The following is a 24,405-nucleotide window of genomic DNA, read 5'->3' as shown; positions in this document are numbered from 1 at the left end:
TAGTAAATCATAATGCAAACTGCTTTAAAATGTGAAAATGAATCTCGTAACAATTGAAGATTTTGTTGAATCAGTTTTTATTTAGAAAAAAAATCCAGGTAAAAAAAAAAAACATCTGAAAAATTATAAACGACAATATGTCATTTGAAGGGATAATTCACCCAAAAATGACAATCCCGCCATTTCCTTACTTGTTCAAAACATATCTGAGTTTCACTCGTTTGTTAGACACTAAAGAAGATATTTTGAAAATACCGGTCATTGACTTCCATAGTAATTTTATTTCCTACTATAAAAGAGTATGGGTGCCTGCAACCAGCATTCTTCAAAACATCTTCTTTTGTGTTCAGTAAAGGTTTAAAACCACAAGGGAGAATAAATGATTTTGGGGTGAACTATCCCTTTTAACATTTTCATAGTTCCAATCTAAACATTCATGTTTACTCAGATAATTCTGCACTACACCACAAAACTCCATAGAAAAAAAAATAATGTTGTTAACACTCCTTTATCCCCCATTTGATACTGATATGGTTTTTATCATATAATATAACCAGCACACAGGGCTGTCATGATTATGTGTGATGCAAATTCATTATAACAGCTCTGAGGAAAAAGATAAGCCGTTAAAGGGATAGTTCACCCAAAATAGAAAATTCACTCACGGTTTTACTCTACCTCAAGTGGTTATAAACCTTTATGAATTTCTTTCTTCTATTTAGCACAAAAGAAGATATTTTGAAAAATGCTGAAAATCTGTAACCATTGACTTCCATAGAAGGAAAAACAAATGCAGTGGAAGTAAATGGTTACAGGTTGTCAAGCTTTCTTCAAAATGTCTTCCTTTGTAAATTTACTCACCCTCAAGTGGTTATAAACTTTTATGAATTTCCTTTTTCCATTTAATAGAAATGAAGATATTTTGAAGAAAACTAAAAACCTGTAACCATTGACTTCCATTATATTTGTTTTTCCTATTATGGAAGTCAAGGGTGACAGGTTTTTAGTATTCTTCTAAATAACTTCTTTTGTGAATTTACTCACCCTTAAATGTTATAAAATGTTATGAATTTTCTTGTTATGTTAAACACAAAAGTAGATATTTTTGAAGAAAGCTGAACATCTGTAACCATTGACATCCACAGTAGGAAATACAATGGAAGTCAATGGATTCAGGCTTTTAAGCTTTCTTCAAAATATCTCTTGTGAATTTACTCACCCTCAAATGGTTATAAAACGTTTTGAATTTCTTCCGTTGAATGCAACAAAAAAAAAAAGAGATATTAATGAAAGCTTAAAATTTGTAACCACTTCTATTGTATTTATTTTTCCTATTATTGAAGTAAATGGTTACAGGTTTTAAGCTTTCTTTAATATGTTTTTTTTTTTGTGAATTTACTCGCCCTCAAACGGTTATAAAACTTCATGAACTTCTTCTGTTTAACACAAAATGTGATATTTTAAAGAACGCTGAAAACCTGTAACCATTGACATCCACAGTAGAAAAAACAATGGAAGTCAATGGTTACAGATTTTCAAGCTTTCTTTAAAATGTCTTTTGTGAATTTACTCACCCTCAAATCGTTAAAAAAAAAAAAAAAAACTTTAGGTATTTCTTTCTTCCATTTAACAAAAGAAGATATTTTGAAGAATGCTGAAAACCTGTAATCATTGACTTCCATTGTATTTGTTTTTTCTATTACTGAAGTCAGGTTCAATAATGCTCAATAATTCAATAATAATACAGGTTTTCAGCATTCTTCAAAATATCTTCTTTTGTAAATTTACTCATCCTCAAATGTTTTTGAATTCCTTTCTTCTATTTAACACCAAAGAAGATATTTTGAGAAATGCTGAAAACCTGATTTCAGTAATAAGAAACACAAATCAAATACAATGGAATTCAATGGTTACAGGTTTTCAAGCTTTCTTCAAAATATCGTCTTTTGTGAATTGACCCTCAAGTGGTTATAAAAGTTTAGCATTTTCTTTCTTCTGCTAAACACAAAATAGGATATTTTGAAGAAAGCTAAAACCTGTAACCATTGACTTCCATATTAAGAAAAACAATGGTTACAGGTTTTCAAGCTTTCTTCAAAATGTCTTCTTTTGTGAATTTATTCAGCCTCAAATGCTTATAAACCTTGATGAATTTCTTCTTACATTGAACACAAAAGAATAAATTTTGAAGAATGCTCAAACACCTGTAACCACCGGCTTCAGTAATAGAAAAACCAAATACAATTGAAGTCAATGGTTACAGTTTTTCAAGCTTCCTTAAAATGTCTTCTTTTATGAATTTTCTCACCCTCAAGTGGTTATAAAAGTTGATCATTTTCTTTCTTTTGCTTAACACAAAAGAGGATATTTTGAAGAATGCTGAAAACGTGTAACCATTGACTTCCATGATAGGAAAAACAAATATAATGGAAGTCAATGATTACAGGTTTTCAGCATTCTTTAAAATATTTGTGTTCAAACGAAAGAAACTCAAACAGGTGTCCCTGCTGAGTAAATATGACTAATTTAATTGTTAGATGAACTATCCCTTTAAATCTCATTCTGAATCGAAACATCAAATCCGAATCCATAATCAAAAATCTCTCAGCTTCTACTTTAGCTTTAACATTTTGGAGGGGCTTGAAACGGACAGTCCTGGAGGACACTTGCGTTTGGTGGGCTGTGTGGGATTTTCCACCATCACTCCAGCTCTGAACTCAACACCTGAAGCTTCCTCCTCAGCATCACAATGGATGGCCTGCTGCTGCTGCTCTCCTGCTGTTTCAGGATCAGCCAAGAGGTTGCTGCAGAAATCCAGCTCTGGTATTTGGGTGGCATCAAAGTCTGACGAGGACGATGATGATGAAGATGATGATGATGCCAGAGGAAGCTGTGAGACCTGCCCGCTGGAGTTCTCACCTTCAGCCATCATAGAGTCCAGCTCAGAAATCTTATCCAGATACGCAGCGTCCATACAAGCTTCACTGTTCCCCACCGGGTCCTTCTCAATATTTTCAGATCCACAGTCCATCCATCCTCCACACAAGACCTCTTTATCAGAACTCGCAGCGGTTTTCTGACCGAAAGAGATGCTTTGGAAAGATCCTGCGTTGTGATTGGCTGAGGATGAGCTTGGGCAGTCATCGAAACTCAGTCTTCTCAGGTAAGTGAGAGGTTTGAGACCCAACTTTCGGTCACTGCAAAGCGCAGGACTCTTCAAGCTCAGAGATCTGAGAGCCGAGGAGGGCGTTGAGGGAACATCTTTGAGCCCGTCCTTCTGTGGACTGGAGGTGTCTGCCAGAAAACAGGCGTCAGATGTTGTCAGGAGGTGCCCGTGGTTGTTGGGAAGCTCTGAACACTTTCGGTCCAGGTCTGTGCGCACTGAAGTTTCCTCCATTTCACTGAGGCTCCTCCGCATCAGGGCGATTCTTTCGATCCCTGCGTTTTGAGTCCCTCCGGAGGCGGCGTTTGAACAAACACCTTCAGACTCAAGGCCGTCCCTCTGGTTCTGGGCTTCAAGCTCTTCGATGTATTTATCGCTGCGCTCCAGAGCTCTTTTCAGCTGCGCCACGTCCCGCTCATACTGATGAATCTTAGCCTCCAGAGCTGCCACTGTGTACCTGCCAAACCTCAAACACACATTTGTACAGAGTTACTAATTCTGTGTAAATATTCAGATGTATAAATTTAAATTAAGTCAATATTTACTGGTCAAACAATGCAGTACACCAGGATTACATTTCAATGAACACTGTGCTTACTTTTGAGGAGATCTGCTGTCCACTTCAGCTTTCAAGCGCATGTTTTCCTGAATTAAGTCAAAATTTTGGGACCGCAGAGTCTTGTTAGCCTGAGGGAAAGAAGCAAGTTGCTTTTAGAATAGTTTCTTTTTTTTTTAAGAGTGTAACAAAAAACTAATTTCCAATGTTCAATTGAAAAACTAAACATATAAACCTTAAATAAATAATTAACATTTAAATTAATGATAAATAACCTATATTAATAGAAAGATAAAAAAAAAAATTACAAACTACAAAATTTCAACTAAATAAAAAATTCTAAATATGATGTTCAGCATAAATGAATACAAATTATTTTGAAAAAATACAATTTTAAATAATATTTTGATCAATGTCTCAGTTAATATAGCTAATATATTTTGGCACATTCAAACAAAAAAGATTTATTAAACAAATATTTATTAAAATAATATATTTTAGAAGTAGAAAGATAAAACATTTAAATTCAAAGAAATTGCAAAAACTAAATTTGATATATTTTTTGTTTTCCTTGATTGTTCCCTTTTTTGACATTTTTTGTATTACTTTGCCCTAACATCTAAATCAATAGTTTGGGGTCAGTAGGATTTTTAAATGTTTTAAAATAAGCTTCTCCTGCTCACCAAGGCTGCATTTATTACATCAAAAATACAGTACAAATTGTAAAATGTGAAATGTTATTGCACTGTAAAATAACTGTTCAAAAGTAGTTTATAAATTAATTTAATAATTTATTCCAGTGATTTAAAGATGAATTTTCAGCTTCATTAATCTTCAGTCACATGATCCTTCAGATATCACTCTAATATTATTATTAATGGCAATAGTAATAAAAGCAATAATGATAATGAATAATGAATAATAACTGTATATATATATATATATATATATATATATATATATATATATATATATATATATATATATATATGTGTGTGTGTGTGTGTGTGTATATATATATATATATATATACATATATATATATATATATATATATATATATATATATATATATATATGTATATATATGTATATATATATATATATATATATACAGCTGAAGTCAGAATTATTAGCCCCCCCTGAATTATTAGACCGCTTGTTTATTTTTTTCACAATTTCTGTTTAATGGAGAGAAGATTTTTTTTTCAACACATTTCTAATCATAATAGTTTTAATAACTCGTCTCTAATAACTGATTTATTTTATCTTTGTCATGATGACAGTAAATAACATTTTACTGTAAATTTTTTCAAGACACTTCTATACAGATTAAAGTGACATTTAAAGGCTTAACTAGGTTAATTAGGTTAACTAAGCAGGTTAGGGTAATTAGGCAAGTTATTGTATAGCGATGGTTTGTTCTGTAGATTATCGAGAAAAAAAATATAGCTTAAAGGGGCTAATAATTGTCCCTAAAATGGTGTTTAAAAAATTAAAAACTGCTTTTATTCCAGCCGAAATAAAACAAATAAGACTTTCTCCAGAAGAAAAAATATTATCAGACATACTGTAAACATTTCCTTGCTCTGTTAAACATCATTTGGGAAATATTTTAAAAAGAAATAGAAATTCAAAGGGGGGCGAATAATTCTCACATCAACTGTATATATCGCCGCAAAACAAAATATCGCAATGTCAGATTTTCCCAATATAGTGCAGCCCTACTAACTAACTAACCAACTAATTCTCTATCTAACACATTTTGGCAGCGCTAATAAACATTTTCATTTTAGAATGTACTATTTAATATTTGAAATAATAATTCTAAAAAAATAGTAGTAATTGTGGCAAGTGGTCACAGTCGGTGCAGGTCATCTCAAAACGGCTTAATTACAAACAAAACAAATGGAGATTGTCAGAGTTTATCATCAATCCTACTTCTCTGAGTCTCTCGAGGTCCTGTTTGACCTTCCTGCAGAGGTCGTTGGCAGCTCTCAGCTTATTGGCCGACTCCTGCAGAGCGCTCGGGTCAACAGAGCTGGTTTCACTCAGAGGAACCAACACTGCGCTCGGTTCCAGAGCCGTCTTGAGTTGCATCTCAAGGCTCAGGTTTTTGCTTTTCAAGTCCTCGTTCTCTTTCAGGAGGGTTTCGATTTCATCCTGCAAGACAGATGATTTATAAGCTCAATGAAAAATCTTAGTCTTGACTTTCACTTCAGTCCTAGAAATAATTGTCATATGCATATTGTGTTAACACCAGGGTCAGAAATATACACTGATGATCAGGGTAATACTAGTTTGTGTAATACATGCTTCAGTGAATCAAATTTATGTATTTATTTAAATAACATCTGATTTATTAGTAAAATGTGTTTAAGTTTTCTGTGTTTTGAAGGATGTTTAATGTATTCTGACCTACAGTAACCTCTGATTAGCCATTTCAGAGGTTACTGTAGACAAACTAAACACACTATGCATATAATTTGACTTTACTTTTAGGTATGTGTAGTCACAAACTTCTATTTTACAAGAAATGTGTCTTGTTAAGGGTGGCACGGTGGCTCAATGGTTAGTGCTGTCGCCTCACAGCAAGTAGGTCGCAGGTTCGAGTCCCGGCTGGGCCAATTGGCATTTCTGTGTGGAGTTTGCATGTTCTCCCCATGTTGGCGTGGGTTTCCTCCAGGTGCTCCGCCAAAGCCCCCCCCCCCAGAGTCCAAACACATGCAGATAGGTGAATGGGGTAAAAAAAATTGTCCGTTGTGTATGAGTGTGTGCAAGTGTGTGTGTGAATGATTGTGTATAGGCATTTCCCAATACTGGGTTGCAGCTAGAAGGGCATCTTCTGGAACAGTTGGTGGTTCATTTTGTTGTGGCGGAAAGAGAATAAGCTAAAGGAAAATGAATGAATGAAATGTCTTGTAAATACTTATGATGTCTATCGGTGTTCTAGATCTGCCAGTTTCAGAATGTTGAATGAATATTTTCTGACATAGACGGAATGGTGCAATTATGCAATGGTATGAACCATTATAGGGGTGGTCAAATGTATATTCACATTATCTATTATGTTAATTATTAATATTATTATTTAAGGTACAGATAAAACATAACTAGTTCTCACTATTAAAGGGCTGAACCGCACATACATCTTATTCTGTCCTTCTTCAGGAGGATCAAGTGTTAATTAGGGGGGTCAATTCCTCCAAAAATCCCCCTGTAATTTGCACACTGGGCAACACATGTCTTAAAGACTAATTAAAGTAAATCAAATGTGTGGAGATAAGGATATAAACTTTGCATATTTTCTTCACTGGTTTTGGAGGGAAATCTCTTATTTGGCTTGGGGGTGAACAAGAAAGAACAAGCAAGTCAATGAAAATGGTTGTGATATGATGTTTTGTTACTACAAATAAAATGAAATCTTGTTTTGGTGCACTTTTTCCCATATTCCAATCTTGTCTTTTAAGTGGTTTGAACACAGTCAACCACATAAGTGACAAAATATGAAAGTAATCCAGTCAAATGCATTTATGACTACCTCTGGAAGTGGTTAAATGCTTGTAACGTTTCACACTATGCTTACACTGGTTTTTAACATTGGATGTAGGTCAGGGGTGTCCAAACTCAGTCCTGGAGGGCCGGTGTCCAGCATAGTTTAGCTCCCAACTTGCTTCAACACACTTGGCAGGAAGTTTCTAGTATATCTAGTAGGAGCTTGATTAGTTCAGGTGTGTTTGATTAGGGTTGGAGCTAAACTCTTCAGGACACCGGCCCTCCAGGACCTAGTTTGGACACCCCTGATGTAGGTGAATTGTAAATGAAGGCTACCCTACACTAGAAACGTCAACAAAGAAAACAAACGATAAGTTTATTGGGTGTTTGAGCAAAAGAACCTCATATTCTCGTAAAAGCAGCTCCCCTCGAGTCTTTCGGAGGCGTCTCTTTACAGAATTGCTCTCATTGGAGTCAGTATCGGTTGTGGCTCCTGTGAGCATACAGACAGACACACACACTGTCAAACATGAAGAAACATACAGTTGAAGGCAAAATGATTAGCCCTCCTGTGAATTTTTGTATTCTTTTTCCAAATATTTCCCAAGTGATGTGTAACAGAGCAGAGGGGAAAAGTGTCTACGTTAAACAGCACTTGGGAAATATTATAAAATAATTTAAATTTCAAAGGAAGACTAAATATTTTTACTTCAATTATATTTAATCACATTCAAAAAGAGCTTCATATTTCAATAACAGCAAGGTTTGACCAGGAAGTGTGTTGACTTTACCAATGATTTCTCTGCAGGGGTTTTCTGGGGTGATGGCCACTCTACAGGTGGGACACTGACTGCTCTTCTCCAGCCAGACTTTAATACAGCTGGAGCAGAACACATGGTTGTTGCAACAAATGACCGGCTGACGCACCTGCGAATCAGAGCCAAAAAAAACCAACAACAGGTAAATTAAGCATCATGATTCATGCTTGTTGATATTCATGACAACTAACAATGATCATTATCTACATTACTCATCATTGTTAACAAAGATGACAAATAACTCATGCATGTGGGTCAAAAATTCTACCTAAAAATGATGATTCACATACACAGAAGCATATTAAATCTAAAAGCTAATTACTTATAAAATGCTTCAAATAATATAAAATGTCAAAATATGGATGAATTAATAATCATTATTGTCGTTCAGGGTGACGTGGATTTATGTACAAATTAAACTACATATTTATTTTGACAGGTACTTGATAAAATATATTTAAAAATTAGCAATCTAAATAATAGCATTGTATATGAAATTAATATAAACGTGAATAAAAGCTAGTAAAAATATTCTAAATACAATTTTACAGGGTACGATATAATATTGTAATAAAGTAACAATAAATATTTATGATGCAATACTTCTAGATTACTAGGATTCAGAAAGACAGACAGACAGACAGACAGACAGATATGTGGATAGACGGACGAACGGATATGTTGGTGGATGGATGGATGGATGGATGGATGGATGGATGGATGGATGGATGGATAAATAGACAGACGGACGGACAGACAGACAGATATGTGGGTGGATGGATGGATGGATAGATGGATGGATGGATATAGATAGATAGATAGATAGATAGATAGATAGATAGATAGATAGATAGATAGATAGATAGATAGATAGATATGTGGGTGGGTGGATGGATGATGGATAGATAAATAGACAGACAGACGGACCGACGGACGGACAGACAGACAGATATATATGTGGGTGGATGGATGGATGAACGGATGGATGGATGAACGGACGGACGGATGGACGGACAGACAGACAGATGATAAAAAAAAAAAAATACCCTCAGCAAGTCCATTTTCCCATCCTGCCTCAGTAAATTCTTTGCCCTGCCCATTAACAAACTTAAACCAATCAGATGAGGTGTTGCATGTCAAACATGCATATGTTAGCAAACGCTTTTAACAGTTAGCATTAACTGCATTTTGAGCAATACATCTCAACGCAGCAGAGAAGTAAAAGTGTTTAGGTAAATACCGGGCTGGTGCTTTTGAATGTTTTGTTGTTTAATTTAGTTCTATTTAAGTGTACTGGTATAATAGCGCTTTTCACAATAATTATCGTACCAAAGCATCATTACATTACACTCTAAATCAGCAAAGCTAGGTTAAGTTGTGTATAGGGTGGACTGTAATAAACACAGTTAACCAGATGAAGGTAAAGTTATATTCGCGCATTCGGTCATTTAACAGTTCGTATATTGTTTACCATGCTACATTGAATATTCGGTCTTAAGCATGAAAGTATGGATTCAAAACAACATTAGCACTATTTATTTAACTGTAAACAATGCTGTACTTTGATAGTCATTGGCTGCTAATAAGATTTCCCTATTTAGAATTAGCTTTTGTGAAACTATATTATTAAGGATGAATGTGTGAATATAAAACCAACTTAACTTCAATGTTAACCTGCAGGAATTTGTTTGTTCAAACCAAATGTAAGTTAACTTACTGTTAGAAATTATCGCTGTTTCTAGACGTTGTATCTTTAATAGGCGTTATTTTATCACAGTGTCTTACGTAATAGTTTTATGTTAAAGATATATTAATAAATAATGGACATAACGAGACATAATTTAAGATGCAACAATGACATGATGTTGACGAGCACACTGTACGAGTTTAACTTCTGTCGGTAACTTAAACTAAGTGTATTAAAAGTTTGTTACCTTTCCGAGACAAATCTGACAGGATATGGGTAAAGTCAACGAAAGAGTGACGTTTTGAAAACTTTGCGCCATGATTAGTCCTTAAATGCACAACATGATCCAAAACTCCCTCCAACAGAGACAAAAAGAGGCGAGGAACCCACGCGACTACGGCAAGCGCAGAGCTCTACTGTAAAACGCGTCTGTCGTAAATCTCAATGTGGCGCTTTTATGTAAAGGAAATCAAGTGCTAGTTTTATTGTACATTTGTTTTGCTCCCAAGCAGGAAACTCTTGTTTTTTTTTTTTGTTTTTTTTTTTAGAAAATATTAGCCACAAACTATTCAGTTCAATCTTGAAAAAATATTGTTTGTATCTCATATACTGCTAATAAAATAGGTAAGCAATCTTTCAGTAAGCATTATTATTATTAGTAGAAGTAGTATTTATTAATACATGGGTTAATTTTAATAACTTCATCAACATTGTATTGTATCTTATATACTGCTAATATGTACGCATTCTTTTAGTGAGCATTATTATTATTATTATTATTATTATTATTATCATCATCTAAGCTAATACCAATAGTTTAATTAATAGTAGGAGTAGTAATAAATTATAATATTTCATTTTTGTATAATAAAATATGCATGCATTCTCTCAGTAAACATCATTATTAGTAGTAGCATTTAACAGTAAATGATAAAGATTACTTTTAATAATAATAAATATGTTATAAAATAATATTTATTATAGTAAGACCCTATAACAGCAATTAAAAGCCAGATGAAATTTTATGTATTTTTTGATTATTATTTCTATAATTGTAAACTATTTATTTTAATTTTTTATTGTTTTATTTATTTATTATGTTTAATTATTTATTATTATTTATCTTATAAAAATAATTATTTATTTCTTAGTATTATTATTATTATTATTATTATTATTTATATATAATTGTACAATATTAATTTGATTGTTTATTTATTTTTAATGTTTTTAATTATTTTTTAATTATTTTATTTAATTTATTTTATTTTTAATTATTATATATAATTTAAAATATTTATTTATTTATTTATCTATTTATTTATTCATTATTTTTATTATTATTATTATTATATAATTGTAAAATACTTATTTTTATTTATTTTTTATTGTTTTATTTGTTTATTATTTTTAATTATTTTTATTATATAAAATGAAAATATTTATTTATTGTTATATATATATATATATATATATATATATATATAATTGTAAATTATTTATTTTTTATTATTTTGTTATTTTTATTGTTTTATTTATTTGTTATTTTTGATTATTTATTATTATATATCATAAAAAAATATTGATGTTTTTTATTTATTCACTTATTTACTACACCAAACATTTTTAATGCATTTATAATAGTGTTTGCCTCCTTTTCTCCCAAAGCGTTTGGTCTCTTAAAGTCAGCCCTTTGTTTCGAGAGTTTTATTGCGACAGTATAAACCATTATGAGTATTATTTCATTTTGATTCAATCTCATAATTCATTGGTCATTGCCAAATGATGTCTTTATTATCCCATAGTGACAGAGCCGGTGGCCGAGTGCTTGTGATATAACTTCATTAGCATCGAACTGATGCAAAACAATGTTGTACATCGATTGCATCAAGCGGCCTATTGGTGCTGCGACTACATTACTGTCATTTGTTGCAGCTCTTTCATGTCAACACAGCCCACAGAGACCAGACTTTTAGACCACTGTACGCCAGCAGGCCTGAAACGCAGAATAAGACATCGTTCCTAGAGAGAGACCAAACTGCTGAGCACACTCTTACATAATAACACAAATTTGCCTGGTTTTCTGATTTTCTACAGACTCCCTCGCTCCTTTCGTCTCCTGTCAGTGAGATCAGCATCTCAAAAATAACAGCAGAAATCGCTTGCTACTCATTTCATTGCTCACGAGTGGAACAAGAGCTGTGTCAACAAGAGACGTCCATTTCATCAGCAGGTCTCCAGTGAAATGATTCATCCAGAGCATCACGAGTCTACACACAAAAACACATTTTCAAGAGGAGAAGGTCATCCTTGATGCTGTTAAAAAGAAAGGTACAGCTATGAATTGCACTGATTGTAGTGTTGTTGTTTCAAGGTTCGGGGGTGGGATTATTTAAATGTTTAAGTTATTTAAAGCATTATTTAAAATATTTATGCTCACCACAAATATACATTTGAAGTCAGATTTATTAGCCCTCCTGAATTTTATAGTCCTTCTGTATATTTTTTCCCCAATTTCTGTATAACGGAAAGACTTTTTTTTTTTTCAACACATTTCTAAACATAGTAGGTTTAATAACTTCTTTCTTTCTTTCTTTTTTTAAGATTTATTTTTGGCTTCTTTTTTTTTTTTTGGATATGACAATATTGGGACCGGTAGCAAAGTTGGAGAGAGAGAGAGGGGTAGGGAAATGTCTTCGAGCCAGGATTCGAACTCGGGATGCCCTGACGTGCTACTGCACTCTATGTCAGCGCACTAACCAATCGGCTATTGCGCCGACAATAACTGATTGTTAGCTTTTGTGAATGTGAAGTTGTTGTTGACTGCTACTCCTGTGTTGGCAGCGCCCCAAAATGGTCTTCCCTTTGAGATCCAAGTTGACGCAAGTCACGTGGGACCCGGAGCGGTCCTTCTCTAGACTCATTCTAATGGTCTTACTCAACCAATAGGATATTTCTCACGCAAATTTAATGTGTATCAATTGAATTATTCTGTTATTGAGAAGGAAACAATGGTGCTTATCTGGGCACTTCAACATTTTGACGTGTATGTGGGAGGAGGTTCCTCGGTTGTTATTTTTTTGGATCACAATCCTTTAACATTCCTTCACTCATTGCAGAGTCCGAGTCATTGCTTAATGCGATGGATCCTTTTCCTACAGCCATACAACTTGATGATTAAGCATATTAAGGGAATTAAGAATGTATTTGCGGACACCTTGTTACGTGGCCCTGTGGTGGAGTGATGAGGCAGTATTTTGGTCTCCAGCAGATGTGACTTGACGTACTCCTATATGTATGTATGTTGAATTTATTTGATTTGATTTGATGTGGGATTTTTTTAAGGGGGGTGTGTCAGGACTGCGTCGTTTTGTGTTTCTGTGTGTTTGATTCTAGATTGGGGGTGTGGCTTCAACGCACCTGATGCTGGTCAGCCACCTTATTTAACCCCCTATAGGGAGTTTGTCGGGGCCCTGTCCATTAACTTGGCCGTTGGCCAGAGCTGTGCTCCAATTTGGGCATTATGCTTTGTTTTTGCATCCATACACTATCACTGACAACACTTACTGCAACCATCCACTTGCATTTCACACTGATTGAACATACTGATACTGATGTTTTGATTATACTATTGTCAATTGTGCTAAATAAATCTTCTTTTTGATTATACTTTGCTGTGTCGTCTCCCTCACTATGTCACATAACTGAGCCAGGTGTAACATCTAATAGTGCTTAATTTGTGAATTGTGAGGTCTGGGAACAGATCAGGGTTACGGATCCGCCATGTTACCCGAGGATGGAGAGGTGTCGTGCACGAAAGTGGAGAGGGGTGGACTGGTGTAGTGGATGTCGCGGACTATAGTAAGCGGGCGGGGGTGTCTCGGACGAAAGTGGAGAGTAGGGGAGTCGCGGAAGGGAGTGAAAGTGAACAGCGGATGGGGGAGGAGAGCGGTTGAGGAGGGGAATCGGTAAAATGAGGTGCTGGATCAGATTTCAGAGGTGCCAGATCCAGATCCGACATGTTCCTAGATATTATTCAAGATACTAGATATTATTCAAGATACTAGTATTCAGCTTAAAGTGACATTTAAAGGCTTAATTCTGTTAATTAGGCAAAGTTAGGTAATTAGGGAAGTCACTGGCCATAGCCATATCACCCTGCAGCCCAAGACCGGTTTCTCACTGAAGCTAAGCGGGGCTGAGTCTGGTCAGTACCTGGATACCACAGTACCACAGTACCTCAGTACCACATGGGAAAGCTAGGTTGCTGTTGGAGGTGTGTTAGAGAGGCCAGCAGGGGGCGCTCAACCTGTGGTCTGTGTGGGCTCTAATACTCCAGTATAGTGAAGAAGACACTATACTGTCAGTGAGCGCCGTCTTTCGGATGAAACAGTAGACCCTCTGTGTTCATTAAAAATCCCATGACGCACTCCTTGTAAAGAGTAGGGGTGTACCCCCAGTGTCCTGGCCAGATTCCCTCCATCGGCCCTTATACCCATCATGGCCTCCCAATCATCCCCATACATGGCTCTGTCACTGTCTTTCCACTCCACCAATAGCTGATGTGTGTTCAGTGCACTGGCGCCGTTGTCCTGTGGCTGCTGTCAAATCATTCAAGTGGATGCTGAACACTGTTGATGGTGTGGAGAGACCCCCCTCATGATTGTGAAGAGCTCTGGGTGTATGGCCATACACGATAAATGCGCTATATAAATACACACACTACATTACATTATATAACGATGGTTTGTTCTGTAGGTAATCAAAAACTAATATTGCTTAAGGGGCTAGTAATATTGACCTTAAAATGTTTTTAAGAAATGAAAAACTGCTTTTATTCTATCCAAAATAAAACAAATACGACTTTTTTCAGAAGAAAAAATATTATAGGAAATACTGTATAAAATTCCTTGCTCTGTTATCATTTGGGAAATATATGAAAAAGAAAAACAATTAACAGGAGGATAAATAATTGCAATAGTATCTGGATGCAGCCTTAATGATGCAAGCTGAGACTGCATCACTCAGCAATGCAATGTCAGACACAATGCACTCAATGGAGTGAGTGACGTCACTGTGATGGGTAGGGTTAGGGGTGGGGTTAGGTGAGCGCATTAAAAAGCATTGGATGCAGCTCAGATTGCACTGCATCGAGTCTGCAGCCAGACCCCTCTCAATAATTGTGACTTAAACTATAAAGTTTAGATAAGTTTATAACTGTTTTGTCGTTTAGTATTTTTTCAAATGCCATTTATTTGTATGTTTCTATAGATATTTTTGGCTTCAGACTTGAGTGTGTCACATAATGCTTCAGAGATCAGTCTTTGCTGACTTGCTGCTTGAATTTTTTTTTTTACATTTACATTTACATTTAGTCATTTAGCAGACGCTTTTATCCAAAGCGACTTACAAATGAGGACAAGGAAGCAATTTATACAACTAAGAGCAACAATGAATAAGTGCTATAGGCAAGTTTCAGGTCTGTAAAGTCTAAAAAGGGAAGTATTAGTAGTATTAGTATTTTTTTTTTTTTTTTGTACAGTTAGTGTGATATTCAAAGAGGCAATTGCAGATTAGGAAGTGAAGTGGACACTAAATAGTTGAGTTTTTAGTCGTTTCTTGAAAGTAGCGAGTGACTCTGCTGTTCTGATGCAGTTAGGGAGTTCATTCCACCAACTGGGCAGATTGAGCGTGAGCGTTCGCGAAAGTGATTTCTTCCCTCTTTGGGATGGAACCACGAGACGACGTTCATTCACAGAATGCAAGTTTCTGGAGGGCACATACATCTGCAGAAGTGAGAGCAGATAAGAAGGAGCAAGGCCAGAAGTCACTTTGTATGCAAACATCAGAGCTTTGAATTTGATGCGAGTAGCAACTGGCAGCCAGTGCAAACGGACTAGCAGCGGAGTGACATGTGACATGTGTTTTTGTTATTATACATGTCCATGACATTTTTTGAAGACTCTGTGATGAGTAGGAATATACAAAGAAGGGCATGTTTTGTTGTCATCAATAAATGTATACTGAATAGGAAATAGAAATTTATTTGAAAAACAATAATAATAATAAAATTGTCTCACTTTTTTTTAACCAAAACATTTATTCCAAATTATATATAAAAATAATTTAATTGCTAAAAATAATAGGAAAAATAATATTTATTTATTCTTTAAAAATGTGCAACGTTTAGTATAATCACTAACTCATTAGTTAGGTCAGAACAACTTGTTTCATTTTACATAAATATATCTGTTACACTGACTACATTATTCCAGCCATTTTTTATATTCCTATATTTTTATTAATCATTATTTGCACCACAAACAAACAGACACTTTGCTTGCATTTTATGCAGTTTTCATTCACATAAAAAAGAATTTTGTCAATATAATTTCATCCAGACTGCAATAAAGGAACATCTGTATGCTTATTTTATTATTACTATGTAAAAAAATCTTAATATTCTGTAGTTAAAGGCATAGTTCACCCAAAAATGAAAATTCTGTCATCCATACCAGTTTGAGGTTTTGTTTTTGTTCTGTTCAGACAATATTTTAAAGATTGCTGGAAAACCATCGACAATAGTAGAAAAAAAACATACTATGAAAGTCAGTGGTTACAGGTTTCCAAAATTCTTCAAGATACCTTCTTTTTGAGTTCAACAACATCAACTCTTAGAGATTTGAAATGAGTAAAGGGTGAGTAAATGATGACAGAATTTTCAGTTTTGGGTGAACTATCCCTTTAAAGGAGGCATAATGTTTATAAGCATAAATTAAGCATATATGAAGGCATGTGTCTGATGTATAACTATATGTTTTAAAGACCAATTAGAGACAGAAAAGACTCCAAATCTGATCAAATGCACACCAAACCAACTGTCTTAAATTTGAACAAAAATAAAATGCGCGTGTTTATTCATATTTTACCCAAATTTGAGTAAAAATGTGTACACGTATTGAAACAGCTCTGCATTTTCGAGTGTAGACTGAATCTTATTATCTGAGCAGTCCAGATACTCTAGAGATTGTATTTTGCCCACATATGCTTCAGACAATGGTTTGCAATCATTCCCCCATTAATTGGTGACAGTCAATTAATCACAGCCGATTGAGGACCGCAGGATCTATTGATCTCGTCCGGGGCCTTATTTTTCATCCCCTAAATGACACAGATCGGCACATTTGCCTTGGCCGGGTAATGGAGGGTGGCGAGCCGATGACCCGTGTGTCAGGCCTACATGTGTCCCGCGCTCCCCCATTGTGAAATGGCATCTTTACCATTTAAGCTGGAAAGGTTTAGACTGCCCTAAGAGCAAGGCATTGGGACGGGCCCTGCTCCGCTGCTCAGCTGACCTTTCTGTTTAAAGCTTAATCACTGGCAAATGCTTACATTAATTAGCCTGCCCTCTATGTCTCTATCTCTCTACCACCCATGCACCTGGTTCCCCACACACACATACACATATGTTGGTATTGGTGGTTTACAGGGACTCTCCATAGGCGTAAAGTATTTTATACTGTAAAAAATGCTGATTATATTGGCCAAATTTTGTAATAAAAGACCCCATTAAGTATGATTTTGAAGTGTTTTGAATTTACAAGGACACAATGCATGTCCTCATAAACCACTGTGTTAAAGTACAGCTAGGTTATCCTCATGTCATTTTACAAAAAAAAAAAACTGTTCTCGTAAACCACCAAAACCAATACACACCCACTCATGTTGGTATTTAAGGTTTACAGGGACTTTCCATAGGTGTAATCTATTTTATACTGTCAAAAATGTATTGCTTTATCCCTAAATCCAAATTTTGTAAGAATGTCAAAAGACCCTGTTAAGTATGGTTTTGAAGTGTTTTGAATTACAAGGACATAATGCATGTCTTCATAAACCACTGTAATGAAGTACAACTAGGTCAAACTCATGTCATTTTACAAAAAAAATGTTCTTGCAAACCACCAAAACTAGCACCCACACATGTTGGTATTGGGGGTTTACGAGGACTCTCCATAGATGTTTCCCCACACCTAAACCCAACCCTCACAGGAAACCTGTGATGCAAACAGCATACAAACTGAAATAACAGTATAAAAACATATATTACTTCAACCAATGCCCACCCCGCCCCTGCAGTGTCTTTATAATGCGGAATGTAATGAATAGGTGTTTAGAAAAAATGAGAAATCATGAAATAAAGTAGAGCAATAAGAACGAGAGATGCAATTTAACCAGTTAAACTCTGCGTACCCAGTACCGGGTCCATGACGCCATCGAGTTTCGCTTTAAGATTTAAAGGGCTAGGATTACACCAGACCCCCTTAAGTGGTTTCTTATATAGAATCTATATTTTATCCACATATGCATCACTTTGGTACCACTTTTGTACAGGTATTCTACTGTACAAAAGTTATTTACACTTAAATACACAGTAGTTTGGATACCCGAGCTGGGTATTGAACATTGGTTCAGTTTCATATTTTTCACATGACACATGTACGAGCTATAGCTCAAATGAAAGCTCTTGCCGGTGCTCATACGGTTCTAGCATTCTTTTTACTGAATTATATTCAAATATCAAACAGTTGCCGAATGAATCGTGGTGTTTCCATGGCGCAGAAGTGAAAACGATACATTTAAGATCAATAAGCAGCCCCAGATAGCACAGACAGCTGTCATCTCTTACCTTAAGCTGTGCGCTTCAGGGCCATTTCTCCTCTGTTTTTGAGGTGATGTGCATAAGCAATCCTTTTATATGTCTGATGTGGTGCAAACACATTGAATTATGTTTGATCGAACAAAAGAATAGTGAAATATGTAAACAATGATCGATCCCTGTGGCTTGTACAGCACCTCTCATCAGTTGGAATACAATAACTTTTGCATAGATTATGGTAGAGCCATTTTTGTTTTTCCTATGATTACAGACACAACCTATAAGGTACACTTTTAAATTTGAGTTCATAAAAAAATACAAAAAGTGCCTCTTTTTTAGGTGTTTATTATAACACAGACGACATATACAGTCATTTTTAACACTTTCAATAGTGTTTTATGAAAATTTAAAGGGTCTTTTTTAAAGGGTCTTTTAAAGGGTCTTCTTTAAAAAGATACCTTTTTTTTTGCATTTACACCTCTGCATGTGGATTTGGGAAGCTTTTAAATTTGGGTAGGCAAAATCCAGGCGGAAATCCCAAAATAACAGCAGAGTTTAACTGGTTAAGTAAAATAAAACATTTATTCTTAGTCTTGAACATTGCTTTGTGTATGATTTTAAAGCGTTTTGAATTACAAGGACATCAGGAAAGTCTAAACTAGTAAAACTAGGTCATACACATGTCTTAATACAAAACATGGTTCTTGTAAACCACCAAAACTAGTACATACGCACATGTTGGTATTGGTGGTCTAGAGAAACTGTTAATATGCGTAATCAATTTTCTATAGTAAAAACCTGCTACGGTCTCTTTAAAATGGGGTATAAAAAGGAGTTTAAAAAAGAAATCATGAAATAAAGTAGAGCGTTCAAGAAACAGAGAAACAAATTATACAAAATAAGACATTTACTCTAAGTCCTGCTTATTTTTGGAGCAAATAACATGGAAATTTTGTCATCAGCTGTAGCTCAGATCTTTACCACATCTTTAAGTATGATTTTGAAGCATTTTGATTTACAAGGACATTATGAAAGTCCTCATAAACCACTGTATAGATTACATCTAGGTCATACCAATGTCACTATCTAAAAACCTGTCCTCGTAAATCACCAAAACCGGTACACACACACACACACAAACCCACACACCAGCATCATCATCAGCATCATCCCTTTTGCATCACTAAGCCAGAATGAGTGTAACCTGCAGTCGTGCACTTCTCGAGGACATTAAGACATTTTCCCCCCGCACTCCTGCAGGCTTCATGTATTGATTAGCGTGGCCCCTGACCGCGATCGCTGCGGTGCCAGGGAGTGTGTCATGGAGATGAGGGGCCCCTGCTGTCCGCGGGGCCCTTTCCTGAGCCTCCAGTCTCTCTCCGCAGCTGACGCCCCTCCACGGCTCAGACACCGCTCATTGCCCTTTCACAACCCTGCCCTTTAAAAGTCGGAGAGGCATCCGGTTCTTTACATTTAGCATCATGGTTCTGGAATCATCCATTATGTGTCTGGGCTAAAAGCACAAGAGCGAGAAGACATTTGGAGAAAGTCATACCAGATGTGCTCATTTTTTTGATGTTAAAACACTTGAAGTACAAATTAAATCAAAACTAATTGCTAGTTTTGTGGTGAACAATTAATCTGTGCATGTCTTTAAGAAAAAATAGTAATAGTTTGTCCTTGTAATATAAAATTTAATCTGAAAATGCACTTCCTGTTTGTTTTCAGTTAAATTCTCAGATTACGTCTGTCTGAGGTATTGGACGTGGTAACCGCACGCCCTCCTGCTGTCAGTTTTAACAACAAACACAAATGGTGAAAAGATGTCTGTTAGCTTGTAATAACTAATAACTGTTAGCTAATGTAATAAATAAAACGCTTACTTTAGTACATCCAATCAGCTCGCAGTAGAAATAACAAGCCACGCCCACTGTTTTCTCATTTAATACTCCATTTCTTGGCATGTGCTATTGGTGAATTGAATAAACTAAATTGTCCCTAGTGTATGCGTGTGAATGCGAGGGTGTTTGGGTGTTTCTCACTGGTTTGTGGCTGGAAAAGCATCCGTTGTATAAAACAAATTCTGGAATAGTTGGCGGTTCATTCCGCTGGGGCGACCCCTGATGCTTATCAGTGGTGATGAACTGCAGCTGTGTGTGTGTGTAATCAGGAGGTGAGCTGAAACTGGTGTGTGACTGCAGGACATGATGGGATTTATAGTCCAGTTCACTGGATGATGTAATGTGTAGAGTGCCCTCTAGTGTTTCTGCTGGGAACTCTACTTGGTGATCATGACAATACCAATCAGTCAAACCAACAAAAAATTATAAGTTAAACTAATATTTAACTGAACATAAATACATTTGTTGTCATTGTTTGTCAATATAATTTGTTTCGTCAATATAATTTTTTACAGTGTATACTGTAAGAAATGTCAGTTAATTCACAGTTTCCTTTTTGTGATTCATTTTCGGTTTATTTATTGCTGTGTATTGCCATTGATCTCTGCTCTGTTGACTTTTAATGTTGAAAGTTCAACACTAACAGATTAACAAAGTGACTTTTAGTGACAGTTTAGTAGTTTGAAATAATATAATGTATAAGAAAAAATATATAAAGAGGAATGAGTCTGTAAAATGACAGAAAATATACTGGCAGTTTATTACAAGGTTTTTGTAGCTTTTTGTTGGGTTTTTAATATATAACAGCGACCCAGACAATAAATGACATTAAACTATAAAAAAAAGTTCATAAAAGTCACCTGTTCAAACTTTTCGATGTTAAAAGTTGTTGTGGTCTGTCGGCGCCAAAAGCCTAGTGGTTAGTGCATCGACATATAACACAGAGGTGTTCACGGCGACCAGAATTCGATTCCCATCTTGAGGTCCTTTGCTGATCCTTCCTCCGCTCTGCTCTCATCACTTTCCTGTCTGTACTCTCTGCTGTCCTGTAGATTAAAAGGTGAAAACCCTGAAAAAGTAATAATATATATATATTTTTTTTTTTAAAAGGTTGTTGGGGTCTCATAATGCTGAAAATAAAAATAAAAACATGAATCATAAAATGCTGAAAACTGCTAATTTATTGGTATTTTTTAACAGTGTAGTAACCTCTTAGTTCCACCATCAGATTCGTACATTTGGACCTTACATAAAAAACCAAAGACATCAAGTTAGCACATAAACCGTCAGTTAAACACAGACTAAACACATTTTCTATCCAAAATCCCTTAATCAAAGTCCAGTCTGCCAGTGACCAGACACAAAATGCACAAACACCCTACTCCAATACAAAGCATGGGACGCCACCCGTATTATTACTATCAAACTTTGCTCTACTATTCCAAAACCCATTTATCTAAGTTCAGCCTGCCAGTGACCAGACAAAATGCACAAAAACCCCACTCTAATACAAAGTATGGGACACCACCCTAATTATTACTATCAAACTCTGCTTTACTATGCAATACCCCTTAATCTAAGTCCAGTTTGCCAGTGACCAGACACAAAAGGCACATGAACCCGGTAACAGTTTATTTTGATTATTTATAGTTTATTTGAGTATTAGTAGACTGTCAGCTTAATATGTTGATACTGCTCCTAAACAGACATTTAACTGCCTATAAGAAACTTAGCAAGTACATGTCAACTTACACTAACCCTATAACCCCAACCAAACAGTCTACTTATAATAATGAGAATTAGTTGGCATGTAGATGCAATGTAAATTCAACAAACGGACCTTTTAAAAAGTGTGACCAAAACCCTACTCCAATACAAAGCATGGGACGCCACCCTAATTATTACTACAAAACTTTGCTCTACTATGTTTTACCCCTTAATCTAAGTCCAGTCTGCCAATGACCAGAAACTAAATGTACAAACATCCTACTCCAATACAAAGCATGGGATGCCACCATAATTATTACTATCAAACTCTGTTCTACTGTTCCAAAATCCCTTAATCTATGTCGTCTGCTAGTGACATGTCAACTCACATTAACCCTAACCCCAACCTAACAGTCTACTTATAATCTGATGAGAATTAGTTGGCATGTAGATGCAATGTAACTTAAATTCAACAAACAGACCATCAAAATAGTGTGACCAAACACCCTACTCCAATACAAAGCATGGGACGCCAACTTAATTATGACTATAAAAGTCTGCTCTACTATGCAAAACCTCTTAATCTAAGTCCAGTCTGCCAGTGACCAGACACAAAATGCAAATAAATCCTTTTCTAATACAAAGCGTGGGACACCACCCTAATTATTACTATCAAACTCTGCTTCTCCACACCTTTCCTGCTGCTTTCTTTCTCCATCCTCAGATGTATTCTCCTCATCTCTAGCGTGGCAGTGCAGAGAAGAGCTGCGTGCCGTGCTTTTATTGCATTGCCTACAGGCTGCTTGAGCCACACGACGCGCTCGTGCTTCTTCCCCCACCCGTACAGCTACACCCCTCATCCTCCATCCATCCGCTCTCAAGGGGCCCCTGGGAGCCCGGGGTGGATTATTATGGAAATGCTATCCTCCGCTGCCCCCTCTGAAGCACAGCTGGGCAGAGCCGTCATTACATGCACTCGGCCAATCTGCTCTGCGAAGGGCAAACGCCAACGTCACCAAGCCAGACTGGCACAAATACATCACATTAAACGCATGCAAGAAACTTCTGGACACCCTACATCAAAATGACCTCCATAAATTTGGCACTTTTGCCTCGGGTTTTATTAGGGCTCCCGTGCTTGGGTGTAAATAAGGCTATAAATATGGTTTCATCTCAAATATTTTATGTCCACCTGCATCCGGTACCTGTTTGTATCGGATATTCTCTGAAATAAAAGGTATGCATAAGAAAGATTTAACACTGTAGTGCATCAAGACAGCATATGCACTGGAAAAATGATTCATTGAATTTAATAAAAATATTTTAAGGTAATTGGTTGCAAACTATTTACATGGGCAGCACTTAAACAAATTAGGTTGAACATTACTACATTTAATTTGTTTGTTTAAATACAGCAATATTTGTTTGCAATATTTGTTTAGTGTGTATAGATATACAGTTGAAGTCAGAATCATAATCCCCCAAACTAGATATTTTTCAAGACACTTCTATACAGCTTAAAGTGACATTTAAAGGCTTAACTAGGTTAATTAGGTTAACTAGGCAGTTTAGGGTAATTAGACAAGTTATTGTATAACGATGGTTTGTTAGACTATCAAAAAATATATATATAGCTTAAAGGGGCTAATAATTTTGCCCTTAAAAAAATAAAAACTGCTTTTACTTTAGTCGAAATAAAACAAATAAGACTTTCTCCAGAAGAAAAAATATTATCAGACATACCGTGAAAACTTCTTGAATCTGTTAAACATCATTTGGAAAAAAATAAATAAATTCAAATAAATTCTGACTTCAACTGTATATTTCTAAGCATATGTATATACACATATAAACAATAAAATATTCATAATAATTGTTAAAAATAGCACATTTGCCTCAATTTAATATATATTTTTTAATTAAGATTTTTTAAACATATTAATTTTGTTTATATTAATTATTATTAAAATATTTATAAATTACTATAACTATATATAAAATATCATGTTGTGAAAATTACCCTTAAAATGTATTAGTTTTGATTTTATTAGGATTAAATACGACTAAATAATTTTTACATATAAGTGTATGTATGATTTATTTTATAATTTTGATAAGGTAAATAAGTTAAATAATAATTCTAATAAGTTTAACTTAAAAATTTTTAAGTTTAACTTTAAATTATTGAACCATCTGAATGAATAAATGCTAATGTAACTTTAAAAAAAACCTAATATTTATAAATATTTTTAATATTATTTATTCATTCATTTGCCTTCGGCTTAGTCCCTTTATTAATCAGGGGTCGTCATAGCAAAATGAACCGCCAACTTATCCAGCACATATGTTAAGCAGGGAATGCCCTTACAGCTGCAACCCATCTCTGGGAAACATCCACACATACTCATACACTACGGACAAT

General features: G+C 35.2%; 1 protein-coding gene and 1 long non-coding RNA gene across 11 annotated transcripts in view; one reads left to right on the top strand and one right to left on the bottom strand.

Annotated features, from left to right (window-relative positions):
- LOC137495912 (uncharacterized) overlaps positions 1 to 24,405 on the top strand; it is a 453,250-nt gene that overhangs the window by 337,389 nt on the left and 91,456 nt on the right. For 6 of the 7 annotated variants that reach the window (XR_012407548.1, XR_012407549.1, XR_012407545.1 and 3 more), the window contains 2 exons: positions 8,023 to 8,174; positions 11,817 to 12,050. This is a non-coding gene — a long non-coding RNA (uncharacterized lncRNA). Of the gene's footprint in view, positions 1 to 8,022; positions 8,175 to 11,816; positions 12,051 to 12,563; positions 13,388 to 24,405 lie in introns of those variants that run through there. The other variant, XR_012407550.1, reaches the window with a different exon arrangement.
- Positions 61 to 10,107, bottom strand: obi1 (ORC ubiquitin ligase 1). Of its 4 annotated transcripts, XR_012407543.1 has the most exons (8): positions 9,967 to 10,107; positions 8,006 to 8,141; positions 7,616 to 7,707; positions 5,661 to 5,882; positions 3,762 to 3,850; positions 1,862 to 3,629; positions 1,220 to 1,662; positions 61 to 1,115 (listed from the first exon to the last, which is right to left on the bottom strand). XR_012407543.1 is itself a non-coding variant. In XM_001343253.8 (6 exons), the coding sequence occupies exons 1-6, from the start codon at positions 10,036 to 10,038 to the stop codon at positions 2,612 to 2,614; spliced, it is 1,629 nt and encodes a 542-aa protein (XP_001343289.3). In that variant the 5' UTR covers positions 10,039 to 10,107; the 3' UTR covers positions 61 to 2,611. The 4 variants fall into 4 exon arrangements, 1 of the variants encoding a protein (XP_001343289.3); XR_012407541.1 differs by having other exon boundaries at positions 1,220 to 3,629; XR_012407542.1 differs by having other exon boundaries at positions 61 to 1,662.

The sequence above is a fragment of the Danio rerio genome, chromosome 6 (genome assembly GCF_049306965.1).
Source record: "Danio rerio strain Tuebingen ecotype United States chromosome 6, GRCz12tu, whole genome shotgun sequence".
In the NCBI taxonomy this organism is placed as follows: domain Eukaryota; kingdom Metazoa; phylum Chordata; class Actinopteri; order Cypriniformes; family Danionidae; genus Danio; species Danio rerio.
Note: the sequence above shows the minus strand (reverse complement) of the source record. Positions and strands in the feature narration are given on the sequence as shown.

Bases quoted from the DNA above. Each gene is read 5' to 3' on its own strand.
- obi1 (XM_001343253.8), bottom strand. From the start codon at position 10,038: ATGGCGCAAAGTTTTCAAAACGTCACTCTTTCGTTGACTTTACCCATA. The intron at 8,142-9,966 runs GTAACAAACTTT...TCTGATTCGCAG, and splicing joins GTCAGATTTGTCTCGGAAAG to GTGCGTCAGCCGGTCATTTG. The intron at 7,708-8,005 runs GTAAAGTCAACA...GTATGCTCACAG, and splicing joins CCCCTGCAGAGAAATCATTG to GAGCCACAACCGATACTGAC.